Here is a 22,227-nt window from a genome sequence, read left to right as displayed (position 1 = left end):
GAACTAAATACTTTGGACATCATGTGTCTGAGAAAAAACAGCATACAAAGTTGCTCCAATATTATTTCGTTTTTTCTTCCACTTATTATGTTTTTCTTTTTCCTGTCTGCTAATACATAATTTAACCAATGAAGTGAATTTCAGCTAGTTCTGCCAGGATGTGCAGTTAAACTGATGCACAGCATCTACAAAAACACTGGGCTTTTCTGAATACATATAGAAAGTATATTTTTTTAAGGTATAGGAATCAAATCCAAGCAGTTCATAAATAAATTATGATTTATAGACTCATTCTAATACGCAAAACCTCTCGTGGTTGTGATGATTGCTGTGTGGGGAAACGGTGGTCCTTCACACACACAATCACAAAACAGGATTGGTGGGGTTTTTTTCACCAGTTTTGCCCCAGGAAGGTGGTTTAGTTTAGAGAGGTGACTGAGGATAGGATTAGTAAAGCTCTAAGGCACCTGTGGTGGGATACAGATATGACTGTACCTCCACAGCACGTGGGGAGAGGTCAGTGCCTCTGGCTATGGTCAATAGTAAATGCACTCAATTCAGAAACCCAGAGGAAAATGCAGGGAGGAATGGGGATACTTCAACCATCCCTTGGGCACTTCAGGGAGAAGCCCTACTTCAGTCTCTGCCTTTGTGGTGGGAGGAAAAAGAGGTGGCAATGGATGTACTCCTGTCCCTGAGCCAAAGGCTGGTGGTTGGCCTTCAAGTGTGGTGCTGGGATCAGGTGGCCCTTGTCCATGCGTGTCCTCCCTCCCCGTATAAGACCAGAGCCGCTGAGCTATGTCTGCTTTCCACCCTTCTGTGGGAAGAGCATCATGCTAGAGAGAGGACAAGAGAGCACACAGGAGGGAGGATGACCTCCACCTGGACCCCAGGACCATCGCTAGATTTTGCATGATATGGCAAAATAGAAACAATTGTGGGAGCAGAAAATAGAACTTGAGTTTCTTTAGGTGGCAGTTAGGACCCTTTGGCCTGAATCCCCTCATTCTAAAAGAGATTGAACTCAGCTCCTGCACTTCCTAGTCAAAGGTGCTCGCTGTAGACAGTTGTCCCAAAGGGTAGGAGTAAGAGGGCCAGCAATGTTTCTCCTCAGCTGCATTTTAAAAGAAAACTGTGGCTGCCCTTAAATTTATGAAGAACCCTATCCTATCTACATGTGCCAGATGCTCTCAGGAAACAGGCTACACAGATTTCTTCAGAGGACTGGGTCTGAGTTGGAAGAACACCCAATTGCCAGTGTTAGGGGATTAAACATTTCAAGCCTGAGGCAACCTTGCTTGTGCAAAAAACTAATACCCTCCACTGCACACCAATTTGAAGAGCACAAATTGTGTTTTTCTGAATTTTCATGACCTCTCCTCACCTGTGCAGAAATTTGCAGGACCCACATTTTGGATTTCGAAACCTGAGTTATTTTTTTTCTTAAACATCATTTTAGGCACCCAACTCCTTTATTGGATTTGTAGGTTAATCATTTTATGACCTGACTTCCTTTTCATTAAGATGGGGAGAATCATAGTTGGGATGTGAGGTTATGTTCCATACTGCACGGAAATGTGTAACTATGCTCTAATATTATAGATGTTGCAAAAATCCATACTGATCAGATTAGGAAACAGAGCAACTTAAGCTACTGAAGATGTATTAGCATTCTATGCTATTCAGATAGTTTTTTATAATTCTTAGGGAATTTCTTAGGTAAAGAAAAATTAATTTTGTGTATATTTTATACTACTGATTGACATAGAGGTTTAAAAATGGGCAATTTATCTTAAGCTAAGGTATGCTCTACCTGGAGGCAGCCAAAGTACCTTTTAATGCTTACAGTTCTTACATTTAAATATATTCAGCAGTAACTAAGTGATTACATAGCTATAACTTTTGATCTTGATGTTATTTTTCATCCTTTCAAAGTTATTGAAAACACAAATTGTCCTTTCGGGCTAAGATTTCTGAGATGCACATGTTCAAATTCGTCCTCTAGTTTCCACTAGGATGACTCTTGATGTCATTTTATTGGCAGAGCTCCCTGGACTGACTAATATTATTACAGTTACTTTTTCTTTTCAAAGGACTGTAGAGACCACAGCCAGGTCAAAGATGCACAAATTTTTTTTATCAACACCGGTATATAAAAATGTAGCAAAAATTATATTTTTTTTGTTTCCTAGTATTTTTGTACTGCAAATCCTCCAGTTACCTGAATGGAGCTGTAAGAAATGTTACGTGCTCGTAGGAAATTTTTTTACTTAAAATGAATGCATGAATCAATCTCTGTAATTTTTCACAGATCTTTTTTGGAAGTAAAATTCACTTCTGTAACCCTTTTTATTAACCTATTAACTGTATTTGTTTCTTGCATTATTCATGTGAAAAGAAAGAGCAATTGATATCACTTAAGTCATGTTTATGTTACTTGAATACACATTGTCTCCAGGTACTGGTGTTTATTCAATTTACTTTGTAGATAGTAAAAAACCCCTATTTCTAAGCTAATATCTTTTCTGTGTGCTCAGATATTTTTGTTGCTGTTGAGACTGCAGTCAAGGACCTTTCAATATATCTTGTAGATAGGAATGATGCCCTTACTCCTGATTTAAAAACTTAAATGTTTTAAATTTGTCAACAAAACACTTGTTCTCAAGGCAAATAACTTCTTGCTGGGAAATGATGTTCTACCTCTAAACATCATTATTTTCTAAGCAAAATATCAATAATGGCTTCTTAGGTAAAGTAGTAGTAAGGTATTTATTTTAAGCTACATTGAGGGTTCAAGTTATCCTTTTTGAAGTGCATTCACCTTTTTTTTGCAGTGAAAGATCAAGAAAGGAAATATCTTACACAGAAAATCATACTGCATTTTATTAACAGCGTAAAGAATTTCATCTTCTTGTGGTGGAAGGCCTGAAAAACAGGATTAAACATGACAGAGGTACTTTCAAGTCCTCTGCAAAATTGTAATTACTAGTTTGTATAGGTTGTCAGTGGTGTTCTAGAGGTCTCCGTTCTGCTGGCATCCTAGTTTCTGCACAAAGATGTGAACAGCACTGTCAAGGATAAAAAAAATTGGAATAATAAAAAAAATACTTACAGCAAAATCCCTTGCAGATAAATCAAGACATTTAGATAAGCATACATAAGTAATCTGCAATATAAAGGTTGCAAAATTTTATTTAGTACCTTTATATGTAGTTATATGGATGGAATTTCCTAGATTAAACCAAAATTAAGAAAAAGTATACTGGAAGTAGAATATTATATCAGATGGACCCCAGTCTGACCCTGAACTGCTACTCTAATATTATACGCTTTTAATGTCATTGGCGTTAGAGGAAAGTCTGATCTAGCAGCCAGGAAGATTTCTATTTCAGATGACTCTCAACTTTTTCAGTTTCCCATCTGCTTCATCCCCACCACCTACTGATTTCCAGTTCCAGTCCATTTCCTTGGTACCCTTTCCCTGATTTTCTTAATTCAATGTCGTTATCCAGTCAATCAAGTGTCACCCTCATTCTTGGTCAAATTTCGATCATCCCATCCCCTGACTGACTTTACCTGTGTGTTTTTTCTTCTTCTTTTTTTTTTAGTTTGTCTGTTCTCAGCAATTTCTTCCAATATGCAGATTCAGCTCTCATCCCTTCATACAACCTCTTCCTTCCCGTAGTCCTTCATACTTCTGTGATGCCAGAAGGGAAGGAATTAAGACCACAGGATAGTTGTTTCCTGTTGTTTTTCCAATTTCCAGTGCTTCTCTGGTCCGCAGCATCACTCTCAGCCCATGTGGAATTAGTCCTGCCCAGCACGAAGTGCCTTGAGACAAACTGGCTGTAAAGCTTGGATTTGTATCTCAGCCATCTCAGGCTGAAGCCTGAAATCCAGTATTTCAATTGCTTATTCCACGGCCAGGCCTGGACAGATTTTTTTCAAATGAAGAATGATTTCCTGGCACAAAGCATTAGAACCTTTCAAATAAATAAAATAAACACTTGTTTAGTTTACCACATGCATGTATTTTTCCCTAGTCATCTTCATAGAAATAGTGAAATGGTTTTAGATAAAAGCTTCTCCAGAATTCAGCAAGAGGCAGCCTTCCAGCTGAGAAAACTGTAGGCCAAATTGTAATTTATCAAAGTGACATTCAGTGGAAGAAGGACTCCCATATTTTCTAATGCAGTGGGGAAAAAAAACAGGACAACATGGGAAATAACAATCTGATGAACCTATTTTTTCACCCTTTAAATCTCCCGAAGTATCAGCTTAGGAAAGAAATTTCTCCTTTATTATTTTGAAAAGTCATGTAAGAGCCAGCTACACTAATAAAAAGAATTTGATTAGGCAGGGAACGAGATTTCTTTTTGTTTTTTTTTTTATTACAGGAAAAAGAATTTGATTATACAACAAAAGAGACAAAACAGGCTATTACAAGTTGACATTTGGATATATCCAGCTCCTGATGCTTTTAGGACATACTAAAAATCCAGTAGAAAAGCCAGTCCTAGAAGTTTGATGAGTCTGTTAGAAAGGGCAGGCTAAGCAACATAGAAGTTCTGATTTGCTGTTAATGACAGACTGTTGATGCTGGTGCACAGTGCCCTGAAAATCTCAGTATTGCAAGTGAAGATCTTTTTTTTATTATTCTAAATGAGCCAAGTGCCCTCACACCACCAACCAGTGGAGCATCTCTGCAGGGATCAACTCCTCATGTGGTTAATTTAGTAGCAGAGCAGTGTCTCTGAATTCATCAAGATCTTCTTTGAAGTGGATGCCAGTATTGCAGAAAAATAGAGAGACAGAGAGATAGACAGATAGATAGCTGCAGAGGGATAAATAGAGTGACAGAGCAAAGGTATTCTAGAAATCTTCACTAGTATTTCAGAATAGGAAAAAAATTACTAAATTGAAAAACAGTATAAAAGAGTGAAGGAGAAGAGAAAGATGAAAAATAGAGGTGAGTCATGAAAGACTTAATTGGGAGCAGTCATATTACTGAAAGTCTATATAAATTGCTATAGTGTAGACATTCATGCATTAATTTTGCATCTTCAAAAATCCATTTATTTCTATTATGCAAATCAGAGCAAAGCTACTTAAAACACAAGTCACTTTCTGTGACCAGTGGTTCTTTTTCTAGTTTTATTGTAGCATGAATTGTAACAAAAGTATCCCAGCAGTAAATGTTCTCCCTCAGCCAATTTAATCAATTCTGAATAATACACTAAGTTCTTTGCACCATCAGCATGGTTTCCAAGAAGAGGCTGTAATTTTTTACCTTTTTTTTTTCTTATTAATTTTATGTATCTTCTGGTTAGCATACTCAGTAATATTTATAATCTATGCCCAACCATGATAAATTTTAGCAATACGCTGTTGAGTGGTATCATTAGTTTTGTAATGGAGGCAGTCAGATGTTTGCATATATGCATAAAGACATGGCAGGATACAATAGTAGAAGTATAAATCTGGTAATTAGTAATAATAGCTGCATAGATCATCTAGGTAAAGATCATGCCAAAAAATCTGAAAGCCACAGAGTTACAGATGTGTGTCGTCTGGAAAAATTTGACTCTGGCATTTCATTGATCTTTCCTTCAAACAGCTGTAAGCAGCTAGTATATTGTCCTTTAAACCACCCCTTTGCCCAGATAAACAAACCAGGCCCCCTCTAACTACCCTTCACAGGCCACATTCTCTGGTCCCTCACCTTCCTGGTAGCCCTCTGCTGGACCTTCACCTGTTCTTCTACGTCCCTTTTAGATTGGGGACCCAAAACTGGATATAGTACCTCAGGTGCAGCTCCAAGCCCCAAAATTCTCCAAGCAGTGGTGAACACAACCTCTTCTCCTGCTGGTTCACACACACCTTTGCTTTCTTTCTCTGTTTTTCCAAATTTGGACCCTTAAGAAGAAAGGTGGAAGAAATAGCAAAAAAAAAGAAAAAAAAAAACCTCTTACTTGTGAGACTTTTGGAGCCAACCTACACATGCCAAATTTATTCCTGTAAGTTTATTTTTTAACAAAGTCCCTGCCCCAGTATCCATTCCTATTTTGGTACCTAGACTTCATCCTTCGGCATTGACAGTTATGGGTTTAGGTAGCCACGCAATGAAACATATCTGAAACCTCACCTGGGCATTTTTACTTTCTTTTGAACTGTGAGGAAGACTAGCAGGAAATTATCCTATGTCTTTCAATGCTGTAAAAATAGATTTTCACACTAGCCCTAGTTTCTAGATTTGGTGACCTGCCAAAAGATTCTTTTCCTAGTCATTCTGCTACCCACTTGTTAGAAGATAATGCCAAATGAGAATAAGAGTTTTACAGAACCTGCTTTGTATCAACATGGTTGATGAGGGAGTTGCTGCCATTTTTGCTTACTCTGTAGAGTGCTTTCATAGTCCTTCAAAAACTAAAAACATTATTTTTGAACTAGAAGATTTCTCCAAGGATAAACACGCCTTTGATAGGCTTCCTACATAGGGAGACTTTCTTAAATTAGGGACTACATTTCTCTAAACCCAGAAATTCAGTCCTTTGTAATATCTTGTAATAAAAATAAATACAGCCCCTTGCTCCCACATATACCACATGGAGTAGACTCAAATTTGTATAAAAACATTTACATTTCTATTGTCTTTTTTATGAAAAAAGGGAATTAAGCCATACAGTATAAAGCATCATAATAATACAGTTTCCATTATCCCAACTTCTTGGGTTTACAGCAAAATCTTCCACAAATACAAGTTACGTTGACAGGCAGACTCTAAAATCAAACAGTTTTACCTAGAAACTCGAAAGTCATTTACTAGGAGCTTGTTTGGTTGTGGTATTCGAATTTAAAATACTGTTGTTAATTAACACAATATAATGTGTGTGCCACTGTATTATTGCAAGGATAGGAACTCTTCCTGTATAAGTAATCTGCTTACATATATCATTTGCAATTGTGTACAGAAAGCAAACTAATGCCTTTATTCAAAATGATGAGGCATCCTTATTTTAAGATGTCTCACAAGATTAAAATTCCATTCAAAACCCAGAAGTAAATTGAATTTTTCAGACCGTCCCCTTTCATTGTCTTTTGCATTTTGACATTTAGTCGGTAGTCATGGCAGCCAGCAAGAGTGATTGTGTAGCATAAAGATGCAGTTACACATATTTGGCTTTGGGCTAAGTACATTAAATACATGTCAATTGCTCAAAATCAACCAATAAAGTTACATAAATAAAGCTTTACATATATATAAACACACATACATTTTTATGTAAACACAGATATGTCTAAACTAACTAACAAATTATTCTATCTGTTTGATATTCAGACACTATAAAATGGGGTTTCTAGTCTATATGAAATCATTAGTTCGACGGGTACTGTCCACAGCCCTCACAGCAGCATATTTTCACTAAAATAGATTCTCCTGATATTTATGGTGTGAAAATAATTTCAATATGTTCTGCACTCAGTGAAATGACTCATCAAGCAAGGAATGCACCGGAATGCAGAGATCAGTAGTCCAACCCTATCACAAATTATAATTGCATTTATATCTTGTAACATAAACACAAATTTCTAATTAGCTGATTGTCCAGGTTCTTTTTTTTTTTAATAAAGGAAAAAAAAGTGCACCTTACAATTTATTTTGCTTATTGTTTTCTGAGCCTCAAGTTACCACTAACATTTGACTTCATCAGTTGAAAGCACAGCTTTGAAAATACTGGAAGACATCAAAGGTATCTGCACTTTGGAATGGCATAGGATGTGTATTAATGAACGTTGTGGTTACAGCCCCTATATGAGTTATAAAAAAAGTCACATTTTGTATCAGATTTACAGTTCTCTTAAAACTGTGTGCATATCTGAGCCCAGAAAAATGGCACAAACTGGCTTGTCTGTTAATGGAAACTGGCAGTGTAGCAGTCCGTCTCTGTTCCCTCAGGTGAGGTACTCCAAAACAGATGAGACTCCCTGAATGATGAAAACAGAAAACACTGGATTTTTTACTCGTTCTTTCTTAATTGCTTGCTCTGCCTGAACCATATTGGTCCATTTCTTTCCTTGATGATCAGTGGCTTGCTTTTGTAACATGTGGGTAGTTCTGTTAAAATTTGCTTTCTGGAGAAGCTCAATATGAACAATTTGACTGTAACATCAGTTCAGAGATGAGGGGAAGGATTTCATAACATAATTGAAATATTATTCACTACAAGTCCAGAAAGGATCTGCTGTGACCAGATGAAAAGAGACAGTAGCAGAACTCTTATTTCCATTGCGCAGGCTGGCAATATGCAAGATTATGTCATTACTCTCTAGGGATGACAAAATACAGATACCACAGAATAAAATGACCCCCAGTGTCAGTGGTGATGCATGGCCAGGTGATGCAAGACCAGAAAGAGTTTGTCGAGCCTCCATAAAGGAATAAGGGTGATGCAAAATTAAGTCAGTTGAAACCTCTGAAAAATTACCAGGAAAAATTGAATAAATACCACCATTCCAAAAACACATGGCTGAGGGTGAGATTCAGATAAATAAAAGTAAAACTGGCAGCCAGCTCTTTCACACCCTGCTCTAGTAACCCAGTCTTACTGTGCTAGAACAGAACCCGGAGCATGATTCATACCTCGGGAAGATGCTGTTTGATCATAGTAGGTTGCATGACTAAACTGTTGCCATTCTATTTCATTGTATTTGATTTGCATCCTCACTCAAGGAGTTGTTTCACCAGCCATATTGCCTGCAGCACTCGCAAAGAGACAGCCTGTGCCAACAGAGGTGTCACTTATACAGAATTCAGGAGAACTCTCTTCCCCAGGAAGCTTTCCTACAGAACAGGTCTATGACCTGAGGCAGGTTTTTTTTTCACTTCTGGTTTATTTTTTCCCCAGCATCCCTTGCCTGTCTTTCTCATTTAGACCATAAGCTCTTTGGCATAGGGTGTTTGCGTCTGACAAGTTTGTTCAGAAAGTAGTGCAGATCTCATCTGGGCCTCTGCATGCTCCCACAATGGAATGACGAGATGACCCGAAGACAATACTGGGAGACAGTAGCTATCTCTGATGGCCTAGCCCTGGGTGTTCTGCTGGGTGCTCTGCTTGACGCTCTAGGGGAGATCAGTGTGCCCAACACAGGGACTTGAAATTTCACCTCCCACTAGTGCTCGGTTCAGCAGCAACATGCTGCTGTTGTGGTGGCTGATGCCTGCATGCCAGGGCTGTTGAGTAAAAGGGGGCTGCTTGCAGGCTTGGCAGCTTCCAGTCTGTAACCCAGTTCTCCCCACCCCACACTGAGAAAGACATTGAAGAAGTTCCAACTCCTTTGCAAGTCCTTCCCTGGTGCTTCAGCTGCCATTGTGGCCCCAGAACCAAGCCAAGCACCACAGATTTGCACCCAGGAAAAAGCACGGCTCAGGGAGCTCCTAAGCACTACATGGCCACTTCTGAGGGAAGGATCAGCAGTCTGGGGTTATCCTATTGCAAGGAACTCCTGAAGCAAACTCCGCTAGGCTGCTCTTATGGCAGGCTAGTACAGTTGGTAGCCCCAGTCCCAGAAAGGCTAAGACAAGATAACCCATGTCATAAAGACCTTAAAGAAGGTCTTCTCCCCTTTGGGAAACAAAAAAGATCTCTGGAATTTTTGTTTTCACCTTGGCTGAAGTCCTCTTAAGTTCAAATGAATTTCAGGAGGGCCACAGTCCTCTGTCTTAGCACTCGGTCCTTTGCCTTTCCCTCAGTCACAGAGGACTTTTGGAACTGAACTGCCAAGGGCTTCCTCATGCTGGTGTGATGCAAAGGGATGGCTTAGAAGAGAGTGCAGCATCTGACTCTTCCACTGCTACAGACTAGTTTCTGCAGAGCTGAGGAATGAGAAGCTAACCTACGGCTTTCTTCTCTGTTCTTCCCAGAGCAGGCATATCACCACAGCATGCAGTGTGGTGAGGCTGTCAGGGCCCCGAGGCTCTGGACAGGTACATGTCTATTGTATTCCTTCTGCACTAGAAGGCAATGTGTGTGTTTTAATTTCAATAAACAGGAAGCACAGTGTGACTATGACAAAGCATCTGCATTGCTCTTTGTTTTGAGTAACCATGACAAGATTTTTATATTTTTCCAAATTAAAAAAAACCCTTCCATCAAAATCTCATTTTGACAATGCAATTGCATTAGCTCAAAAAAATAGTCCCATTAACTCATGTCACAGATGACTGTAACAGTTAGGGTTCAGTAAATGGGTTTTTTCATTGTTTCAGCAGTGAAAATTACATACATTGAAATAATACAAAATAGTAACTTTACGTCTTAACATTCTGACATCAGAAAATAAACAAAGGCATTTGACTCTAACCACACACACATTAAGTAAACATCACAGACATGGCACCTGGAGTAGTCCAGTTTTGTCCAAAAAGCCATAGTTATGATCAGTGACAGATTAAGTTGTAAATTTAGGAGCAATTTTTAGTCAGACTTGTGCCACCCTCCAGTCACCATGTTTGCATGTGTTTTTATCTGTGCTCCATAGATACAAGAAAATCATTAATGGACAGTCTTTGCATAAGCAAACAGCTTCTTTTGTATTCCATGGGATGGGTTTAACAAAAATCAATGTTGATTATAAGTAACATTTACACTTTTCTCTCTGCCTTCACATGTTAAAAATAGTCTTGCTTATGAATAATGGTCTCTGCTGTGACACAGCAATCTGTCTGAGCTGTGCTTTTGCCAAGGAACAAAATGTGACCCAAATTGCCCATGGCCCATCAGTCAGGACAGATTTTCATTTTACAGTGTAAACTGTAAAAAATTCCTTATAGCTACTGGATAACAGATGAGAACAAACAGGATGGGTTTAACGGTGTTTTCCTTAACCTTCCTATTTCTCCCAGCAGTAAATAAGTGATTGCTGACTTCTAATGGCAGCCATAGTAGCTTCACTCCTCAGGCAAGTGAGCTGCAGGATTGGCCATGGGCTACTTTTCTGTCATCGGTGGAGGAATATGGAATGTGTCTGAATAAACATATTATTTGAGATCAATAGAGCACTTTCAAAGAGGATCATCAAAACACCCCAGTTGACCATGCTTTGGTTCACACCTCAGAAAAATCTTGGAGCACAAACTGGTTTACTTGATAATGAAACTGGAAGGTGTGTACTAGCAGTACATCTACTATGCCCATGGCCCTAATGGTTGTTCAGGTCATGGGACCAGACTAATTTAAAGAAAAGGTCCCCAAAATTATACAGTGTGGAAATTAAATCCCTAGAATTGTTTCCCCCCAGAGATCCAGTCTTGCTGTGCTTCCCTTCTTGCTCATGCAGATGTAGTGCTGGCTGATGTGAAGATCTTACCTGGACCAGCAAGTAAAGAGCCCACAATGGAAAAGCATGGATGTTCACTCAACACAGGGAGTAATTTCACAGTTTCTAAAGGTAGCTCTTAAAAATAATGCCTAAAGTTTGAGCAAAGGGTGAGTTTGGCTTAAAACAATGATATTAAGGTGCATCTGGGACTCATTCAGAAAAAAAACCAAATGCATTCTTGAATTTCAAAGCCATTTGGGTTTACTCTTCTCTGAAGCTGTCAAAGCTTTTAGGGGCATTTAATAGTATTTCTAAGGTTTTTCTCTGCAACTCTGAATATGAGGAATTTATTTTTAAAAAAGTAGATGAGATTCTGAAATAATCATGCAGTTTCAGAATTTAAGAAGGCCTATAAATACTAGTATATTCACAGCAAAACTGCAAGAATTGCTAATATTGAATTCTCTTCTTTTTTAAACAAAAATCAGTGTTCTTCTCTTGCCAAGTTTTAAAGTTTTTAGTGCATATAAACATTTAGATCTTGCTGCATATAACTAAAAAGATTCTGTTGCCATCTTTTATCAACATTGTTCTTTCCTAGCAATTTCCCTATCAAAGCTTTTGTAATGTTACGATTACCATAATTTACTTTCCTTCATTTAGCTTGCACAGTTAATGGAATGATATGTACCCTACATGACTGCACAAGGACATATATAATTAGCAAGCCAGTTGAAACACATTTGGAAAATAAACTTCCTTGCAATCACTGCGTGTCTTTAAGGGTTTTTAAAAGCTCCACTATAAGGCAGGTAATTTTTGTGCCTATTTCAGTTTACACAAGAGGTCCTGTGCGCAAACACTGTGCTGTTGGCTGTCTGGTCTGTGTGTGCCACTTTCTTAATAGAAGAACCTTTCTTTTTGAGAGAACAGGCTTCCACGGCTAAAACACTAAACACTCGGGATTTGGGAAAGTACAGTTACCTTCCAGTCTAAACTGTGTGACATGGACCAGCCACTTTAATCAGACCGCTAAGCAGGCTAATATTACTGCTTTTGGGTTTTTTAATGTATTTTAAGGAAATGTTTAAGGAAAGGACAGCTAAGCAAAGCAGGGCTCCTGCTGCTCAATGCTGCCAAGTAAGCTTGGTTGAGGGGGACATGTCATGATGATGCTGATGTTGGACACCTGAGGAGAAGTGTAGCTCCTCATTTCCTTTGATGCCCTCAACCCTTAAGTTTACAACAGGAAAAGCAGTGTTTGCCAGCATGGCAGGTTGTTTGGTTCCCAGGGTTGCAGCAGCCTCCAGAATTTCTGTGGGTATTCAAGCCAAGTTCCAGTTACGGTTGAAGAACTCTAGAGGGCAAATGAAGACTAAATCAATACCATGAAAAAAGAAAATGTAATTCTTGTAAAGTATGGAAAGTCATCCTAATTCTGTCAGTGGCCAGAATTAAATAGGACAATGATTTTACCAGTGGGCTTTCAGTGCAGCTATTGCACTGAAGGAAAGAGAGCCAATCATGTTCTTATCTTTCCCCAGCTGTGTTTTGCAGATGGCAAGCTGGGAGAACAAACAGCTTTTCCTAATCATTTTAAATGCTGTTAGAAACCAAAACATATTTAATGTCAAGCAAAGATAAATAATAATAACAAAGGCCCCAAAAGGCAAAATTCCTAGGATGCTGCTTTATATGCCTCTTTTTACAAAGATATTTCGAGGTATACATTTTGTCAGTGACTCGGCAGATCTTGTACAAGCACATTTAGCTTTCAGCTTGTGTTGTCAATGGCCATGTCTTTAACACTCAACCCAGTGTCCATTTTCTCTATGTTTAGCAACCTACCAGCGTCTACTGTGCATTCACTCCATAACCTTGCTGCTGAAAAGGGTGCAATTCCCGTGGTGTGAGCAGCTGGCTGGGCAAGCCCTCCTCAAAGGGCAGTTTGGGTAACCACACCTGTGTGCTTGTTAGATGGAGGGCTAAGTGAACAATTAATTTTGTTTGACAACAGACATCAGTTGGACATTATTCTTCTCTTCAGAAGATTTTTGAGTTATTCCTTGCAAGTTGGTACTTAGCTTTTAAACCAAAGTCTTGTCAAGCCCAAGCTTCCTTGGCAGCCTAAGTTCCCACAAAACAAGATTTTCAGTACACTCTTGACCTGAGATACTGGCTTTTACCAATGGTTTCTGAAAAGCTAAATGTCCTTTAGGTGGGTTATTCAAGGTACATGATTAGAAACCCCCATGCAAAGCTTAATTGGATTAACTAATCATTTAACTAGCACCTAGAAATCCATTCCTGAACTATGGATCTTTCAAATACCACCATATTGAGCAGCATCCAAAGGCTGCCAAGATCTCTTCAACCTCAGGGCCCTTTCTGAGTAGGAGAAACAAATTCAAAAACCACAAGAGCATCCATTAGAAAGGCTGATTGACAATTTCATGTGTATACACAGTTTGAAGGTCAAAGGACTGTCTGGTTTTTCTTTAGCAACATCAAGGGTTCATTTGGTCTAATCTGTTAAGTACAATACTTTCAGTCACACATATTTTAAGCCATGTTTTCACATGCTGACAGCAAATGAGCGTCTGCTTCTGTAGATATGATATTGATAGTAGCAGGGATTTGTGTGTGCCAAGATGAGTTTTGATCACCATCCCCCCCTTTTATATATATGCATTATGCAGTGTAGGCAGTGACTAGGGTAAAGCCCTGGGACTCAGGAGAGCTGGGCTCTAGTCTGGGCTCTGTCACTGACTTGCCAAGTGACCAAGTACAAGACTCTTTTTCTACTTAAAAGCACTTAGAAAGGTGAACGCAGAACATTGCATAATGATTAGGTATCGGTATCACCATTTCTAGACCAGGGATGCCTCAGTTTATGGCTGGGGCCTACCAGTATCACAAAGCCAGTAAAGATAACAACATAAAGGTAAACTACAAGGGTATTTATTGCATCAGCTGATATACACTAGACCTGAGTGTGAAAACAACGTATTTTGGCCAGTAAGTGGTGAAGGAAAAGCTTTGTTTTGAGTAGTTACTCATATTAAGGACATTACGCAAGGGATTTGATAAATGTATCCTCATTTCTGGTTTTATTTTTAATTATCTGGATGACATTTTCATTTGTAACAGATAATGTCTTTAGCATCTGCCTATGGCAATACATGGGCAGTGTTTCAGAGCTGTTCTCAATTGCATTTGGATACATCAGAGAATTTGTAAGAGCTTCATTCTCTCACCACCTGCCAGGAAAGAGTGGAGTCATGGTGCTCTTCCAATGCTAAATACATTTCCTGGTAGCCAGATTCACTTTCTATAGGACTGTCTGCATTACACCCAAGGCTGAGGTCATGTAGGAGGTGGGATGCTGTCCCTGCAGTACTGAGCATCAGATGTGTGATTTGATAAAGGTCCAATGTCAAGAAGAAATAGTTGAAAGTAAATATTCTAGAGAAATCTGCCAGGTGGATGATAGAGTATGTTTGCTGGTCCCTAGCCAGTCATCTCAGCTAGAAATTCACTAAGGAGGAGCTGGGGAAGTGAAGCATGCTAACAAGATTTCTCTTTTCAGCTTACAAGGAAAAGATGAAGGAGCTGTCCATGCTCTCTCTGATCTGCTCCTGTTTTTACCCGGAACCTCGCAACATGAACATCTATAAATATGATGGTGAGTGACATTTTCTGGAAATCATCCTGCAGGCCAGATAATGTGCTAGTGCTGGGAAATGACTCAGTTCACCTCACAGTCCACAGTGTTAGTCAGTGAATGTTTTGTTGATTTAACCATTTATTTACTAGTTTGGGCTATTACTTTCTACTGATTGTAGATAACACTGGATGTTGTTCCTAATAGCAGCTAACTAAACTTTTAAAGCTATCCCTCTCATACTGAGCTGTGCTTTCCCTACTCCCCATTTGAGAATTACGGCTCTTCATAGCTGACATAATTCCCAAAGAAATGAAGAAAAGATGAAAGCATGGCTTAAAAAATTAATCAGCTTGGGCACTGCTCGCTAGGGGTGCGAATTGACACAGAACCCCAATAAGCTTCCAAAATTGCTGTAAATTTTTATCTTTATGACATTAAGGTATAATTAAGCTATTACACATAAAATGTAATGTACTCCTGAGAACAGTTTTCAGCCCATAATCTGCCATTGCATTTAAAATACCCAAGGCAAAGATGCTAGATCTTTTGTCTGTGCTTCTGATCTCCCCTCGATGCTGCTGGCCTATTGAAGGACTTACCATTTCCCACTTTATTGTGCAGACATGGAAGTGAAACAAATCAACAAACGTGCCTCAGGCCAGGCCTTTGAACTGATCCTAAAGCCGCCATCTCCAGTCTCAGAAGCACCACGAACTTTAGCTTCTCCAAAGAAGAAAGAACTCTCTCTTGAGGAGATCCAGAAAAAGCTGGAGGCTGCTGAGGAGAGGAGAAAGGTATCTTTCCTTAAAAAAAAAAGCCAGTAATTAGATGTGACAGTGTACAGGATAGTAGGCAAGTTTCCTGTCCATTGGTATGTTTTCTACTGACATCACTGACTCACAATGGCCTGCATGGACAAAAATTATTAACACGTTTAAAGAAACGCATGAGTGTATTTTCTTTCAGCAGCTTGCAAACAAGCCTCACTGGTTTTGATGCTGGGGAAGTATGCATCACGTATTACAGATAGCTTCAGGCAGGAGCCCAGGTGGGCTCAAATACGCATGCTTACTTTGTGAATATAAGTTAAGTGGTTCATTCAGGACATCTATAATAGTTGCTGAAAACCAGTACAATTCTTCTGGTGTCTGAGTTTAAGAGATGGATGTATAATTCAATCAACTGCTGTCTCAGCTACCATTGACTCCTTTTAGTGCCCATGAGAATTTCTCACAAGGCCTGCCTGAGGCAGCTTAAATGTCTTATTTATGCAGTGTGGAGGAACATCAGCCCTGAATAAAGCATGTTCTGGATCATTCAATGAAGGCACTAGCATAGTACAGCTATTAAGAGGTGTTTCTAGCAGTCTCAGTAGTGCTAGAAGTTGACCTTGTAGGGTTTTCCACAGACTAAGTCTTCCCTTCTTTATGACCTTACCCATAATGGTAAAGTCCTGTTTCATAATCAGTAAGTTTGTCACAAAAGTGTTTGGAAGAGTTGCTACACCTTCTTCACAAAGTTGGCACAAATGCAGCAGGAAGTCCCAACTAACTCTTTATTTGGCTTTCATCATGACAGATGTGTTGAAGAGGTCTTCATTTGCTCTAAGTCGGAGCTAGATCAGGTTGCTTTTTCTTTTTCCAAAGAGAAAAAAACAAATTCCAGATCAGCTAAGTCAGAGGATGACAGACAAAGCCAATGAGACACTCACCATAGCCAGCCTGAATTGCCAGGCTGGAAATTATCAATGTCCTATATGGTCCCAGCATTTGTGCTGTGTTACACTATTTCAGGAAAATCAAAACTGGCTGCAATGACCACAGAAAATTCAAGGTTGGTAATATATTGTCCTGGTTAATTCATGTTTCCTTTTGCTGTCACACAAAAGGAGAGGCACAGAAGCCTCAGGAGCCATAGAAGGACTTTCTGTGCCCTTCAGCCAGGAGATCAGTGTAATTTTGTGGCAAATCAGCTTGCACTAGTTAAGTAGGAGTTGGAAATCTCTTTCACCTGCCCACAGAGTCCCTGGTAGAAGGTATCTGAAAATGAAACAAGCTTATATGTCTTTAAGTCTTTCATTTATCTTTTAAAAAATATGATTTGTTACTAAAACTGATTTTTACAGGACTTTTCCCAATATGGACAAAAATGTGTACAGAAGTCCAGGGACAGCAGCTATGCTACAGATAGCACATGGATCAGATCCAAGAAAAGCAGCTCCACTCTCCTTTCACTCCTGTCAGACCAGATCAGGGTTGTTGCCAAGAAACTACACTGCTGTAGGGTTTGATGTGTGTCTACTGGAGTCAGTAGGTCTGGATTATTGACAGGTCCTTAAAACCTGGCCCTCAGCTTTGATTTGGAGTGAAACCTGACTATTCTGGACCTTGCTAATTTGAACAATTCATTTAGATGAGCACTGCAGTGTTACCACTTTTGCCATTTCTGCCGGCTTGCTAGCAAAGACTCTGTGGTTCTAATGCACACTCGTTAGCACTATTGTTTCTTTCAAAGAAATACTTCTGCCAAAGTATTCAATTCAGTAAAAGGACATGACTGTGTATAAAAGGATATGCATTTGCACTAGCACCTGCTACAAAGTATGAGCTCTCACACATCCAAGTGATGATATGCCCCAAAAACTCCATGTGCGAGGTTCCTCTGTGCTGAGTACAAATGCTCAAGTAAAGATATGGACACAGAATTAAATGGCAGCAATTAAAAAGCCTGATATTATGCATATACTTGGTGATAAATATAAATTGAATGTTCCAGAGATTTCATTCCATTGATTTCATTACTGTTCATTTCTCCCAAAAGAAAAACTCATTATGCAATAGACTGGTAATCAGTGATAGCAATACAGACACCTGCCGTTTCTTCCCCTTAGTACTACATTCATTTTGAATGAACACATAACTGAGTTATTTTAATAGACAAGATCCTTCACATTAGCATTGCAACAGAAATTGCTGGGAAAGGAACAAAGAACAGAGCAAAAAGCTTCTTTACATCACTGTTTAAATCCCTGGTGCTCTCACATCTCAACTACTAGCTTCATTTTTGGCCTCAAAAGGAGTATAGTGCAGACAAGGATAAAAAAAGCAATTAGAGGAACAGAAAATCTTCCATAAAAAGATAAATTAAATAGTCCACTTTTCAGCTTGTAAAGAGACAACAGGTAAAAGATAAGATAGAAGTGTACAAAGTCATGAATGGTAATGAGAAAATGAATAAGAACAATTATATTCTGTTTCACACAATCCAAAGGAGACGAAACACTCAAGGAAATCATCAGACAGCGATTTCCAAAAGGAATCACCTTTTTTAGGTACTGTTTATTCAAGGTATATTTGTTATCACAGACTGTTTAGAGATTATTAAAATACTATTTAGTTCAAAATCTATAGACCACTACATTGCAGGAAATTATTACATGAATGCAACTTCTGACTCAGAATGTGTGTAACGTGCTGACTGCTGAAAGCTAGAAGTATGTGTGTATATATATCTCAGGGAAGGAACCAGACAGATTTGCCTAGCTTCATCCAGAGTTCTAAGCATCTTCTACTTTTGGCTGCTAGACAAACCAGGCAGACTTTTTCTGACAGCCACGATAGCAGTTGTTATCATACTTTTCAATCTATGTACAAGAGCTGTCAGGCATGACCGTTCTAGATTATGTCCTTCTAATTAAAGGACAGTTCTAATTAAAATCAAGTATAACTAATGGATGAGAATTGCCTTTTTTGAAAAAATGCTAATGAATTTCACACTGTTTAGGAATTAGATTCTGCTCTGTTAATTAGGCAGTGTTCATTAATAAATTTTCAAACTCATGAGAACATCTACAGCAATACATACACTTCAGCAGTCTCCTGCTTATGCTGTTTCCTATTTATCATTCTTGTTTATTTCCTTGCAAGATTTTACAAGACTCCGCTTTCCTTTTCTCTCCCTTTTTCTCTACCTCCGTTGACAGCCATGACCTCATACTCTCAGACCAAAATCAGAGTTTCACCTGAGGCATTTTTTCATTTTGCACCATACAGCGAGACTCATTTGGGCTAGTTACAGATTTGTCCTTTCCATTTATAGAATTCTCTCTACAGTATGTCATTATTATCCCACTACTTTTTCAGCATAGGTGTGCTATATTTTCCCACCTGGGTGGATAAGCAGAAAGATCTTTTCATCCTTCTCACTTAAGAAATCAGAGCGCTGCCACATTGTATGCAGCAGTTTTTCTTGGTAGAAATATAGTTTTTCTAGTAGAAATGTGTATTTCTACTAGATTTTGGATTATAGGAGAGAAATTGTGTGTAATTAAATCCTTTTAATGGCTTCGTATTGGGATGAAATTGAATCAAGCTCATCCCTAGAACTTAGCGCTGCAAAGAATGCAGGAGAACAGTCATAATTTTTAACTTTCATGCTGTTGGATATAGACTTATAGGTACATGAGTTTTTAATACCATTACTATGAAATGGCACAAGATAATCTCCCCACAGCAGGAGCCAGTCCAGGGCATCTCTGCCAGCATCATGACCAAACTCTGCGTCAGGCTTCAGCACCCAGCCCACTGCCCCTTTGAGCCAGCCCCACAGCCAGAGGTGTCTCTTGATACTCTTAATCCATATCTCCTTTGGCATGGAAAAAGCCATCCATGCTTTACACACTGTACCTCAGGCTAATGGGTGAAAAGGCTTTGCCAGGACAGGGAAGGCAGCAGAGTTGGGGGACAAGTGTTCCCTCCTGGATATTGCATGAGACCTACAAAACTGCCACTCCAGGTAAGAGAAGAGGCAGACAAAGGATCCACACCTTCCTTGGCAAAAGTGGAGCTTTCTTCTTCCATCTCATTCCTGGTCCCCTCTTCGATTTCCCACCAAATTTGTAGGCAAGCAGGCTGTCAGGGAGGATAGGCACTGCCCAAGACACTTGTCCCCTATCTTGCATACCTACTGATTTCCCTTTCTGTTGCTGCTCAGCATGAAGTGTTTTTTCATGTAAAGGTCCCAATAATGAGTGTAATCAGCACCAGAACCGGATGTTTCTGCCACGTTACACGATAGTGTTTCCAAATACAGTGCTTCACTCATAATGTTTACAAAAGATAGCCAAAACTGCAAGCCGGTTTGCAGTTCGTTGTCAAAAAAGCAAAAGTCTATGGAATACATGCCCATAGGAAGATATTTGCTACCAACTAGGAGAAGATTTTGTGTTAGTCACCAAGGTCTGTCTCAAAGCACACGGAGTCATGAGCATACATCCCAATGCCAGCAAAGCTTCTCCCTGCAGTCCGCCAGCGGCTCTGCCGTTAATGAACAATCATAAGACAATCTGACATTGATCTTCATTAATTTTAAAATGCCCCAGGCCTGAAACTGCAGCAGATCACAAACTGCCTCATGAGTAGTTAGGGGAGCATCAGGCAGAGGGCACAGGTGGTACTTCTTTCATCCCTCCGACATGCCTTGTTCACACCCATGGGTCACAACATGGAGAGCAGCAATTATGTGCCAGTTGAGGAAGCGAAGGTGAGTTTTCTTGAATCACATCATGAATGGACTCCTTTTTTTTTTTTCACTCCACATCCTTAGTAACTTTGATCCATAGGTCCCTTGGCAGACTGGAGGAAAAAAATAAAAAGATCCTCATCTAAATATAAGCAAAATTTTGCACCACCTAGTTTCGCCAGCAGCAGAACTTCACCAATGATTACAGCTCAGATTACTCTCCTTCCATATGGGTATTTCTGAGTGAAGTCTAATTTTAGAGTCCATTTCCATGCTTTTTCATGGAAAAATCCCTGCCTCAGTTCCTTCCCATGAAAACATCAGTACTTCAAGTCACCATGCTTAGGCTTCACCCTGGCATTTAGATTGCAGTAGGAATGTTTACTCTTGTCTTCACATTCTGCTCCATTAATAGTATCTCTTAAGTACACAATACATTGAGGAATGTCGAGGTTATTGCAGCTTCTTTTGAATAACTGAATTGTAAAAAAAACTCAGTCCAGTGAATGAATGTGCTGTGAAAGGGGAACTCTCATGACTGGTAATGTGCCTTATACATCCTAGTATAGGATGCTAGTGATTAAGGTGAATGCATTCAAGCTGAAATTCCCAATTTAAAAGCAGTTGTCTGAGCCCATTTCTTGCTTAAAAGTAATAAAGGATTACTTTTATCTCTATATAAATGACTTCAATATTTGGACGTATCTGTCAAACAAAGATGAACGTGAGAAAATAAACTACCTGTTACTCAGATAAGGAGAATTTTCTTCCTGTGAGTGATAATTAAAAACTGTATGTATCTCCAAAGCTGGTTTCCATAAATAATTTTGCTCATGAAGAGAGTGTTTAGTTGTCTGCATATGTCTCTGGCCAGCTAGGTAAGAGATTTGGATTTCTTTTGGAACTACTCATCTCTAAAAACTGAGGATGCACATGATCCTTTAAAAATATGACATGAACATCATAGAAATTTGCTTGCATTAACTATCCTTTCAAAACAGCAGTATGTTTCTAGGAGCAAAGGTATCTGTACCAGGAATGTTTCCCAATATTTTTATTCCTCCACATTTAAACATTAACAAATAAACATTTTTATTCTTCCACATTACTTTGCAGCCTTTCAGTACCTAGAGAAGGCTTATGAAAAAGGGAAAGTGACTTTTTACAAGGACAGATAGTGATAAGTCAAGGAGCAATGGTTTTAAACAAAAAGAGGGAGATTTAGACTAGATGTTGGGAAAAATTCTTTGCTGTGTGGGTGGTGAGGCACTGACACAGATTGCTCAAAGAAGCTGTGGATGTCCCATCCCAGGAAGTGTCCAAGATCAGATTGGATGGGGCTTTGAGCAACCTGGTTTAGTGGAAGGTGTTCCTGCCCATAGCAGAGGGGTTGGAACTAGATGATCTTTAAGGTCCCTTCCAAACCAAGACATTCTATAATCTTTGATTCTATGATCTAATATTAGATTCTGCAGCTTGAGCTTCATTGATTATGCTTTATTATATTTAAGAAGTCTTCTGAATATTCCCCCTTGAGTATTGCTTTTGTCTTTCTCCACTATTTCATACTTTTCTCTTCTTATTAGTCTTCTCTATCTTTCACCCCTTCTCCAGTGTTTTTTACTCATTTTCTCACAACAGCTGTACCAGAAGTGCTTATCATAACCCATTTACAAGTATGTTAGAACATAGACTATCAGGGGTTTGAAAATACCCTTTCC

At 39.1% G+C, this 22,227-nt stretch overlaps 1 protein-coding gene and 1 long non-coding RNA gene across 2 annotated transcripts in view; one reads left to right on the top strand and one right to left on the bottom strand.

Annotated features, from left to right (window-relative positions):
• Window positions 1–22,227, top strand: part of STMN2 (stathmin 2) — a 36,335-nt gene that overhangs the window by 6,255 nt on the left and 7,853 nt on the right. Inside the window, exons 2-3 of the mRNA XM_032703037.1 lie at window positions 14,909–15,004; window positions 15,608–15,780. Coding sequence (XP_032558928.1) covers window positions 14,909–15,004; window positions 15,608–15,780 — 269 coding nt within the window. The remainder of the gene's footprint in view (window positions 1–14,908; window positions 15,005–15,607; window positions 15,781–22,227) is intronic.
• Window positions 12,367–15,785, bottom strand: LOC116794399. The gene is made up of 2 exons (XR_004359788.1): window positions 15,586–15,785; window positions 12,367–12,676 (listed from the first exon to the last, which is right to left on the bottom strand). It is a non-coding gene; the product is annotated as an uncharacterized LOC116794399 (long non-coding RNA).

This window comes from Chiroxiphia lanceolata, chromosome 1 (genome assembly GCF_009829145.1).
Source record: "Chiroxiphia lanceolata isolate bChiLan1 chromosome 1, bChiLan1.pri, whole genome shotgun sequence".
Lineage (NCBI taxonomy): Eukaryota > Metazoa > Chordata > Aves > Passeriformes > Pipridae > Chiroxiphia > Chiroxiphia lanceolata.
The sequence above is the reverse complement of the archived record's forward strand: the minus strand, read 5'-3'. Positions and strand labels throughout refer to the sequence as shown.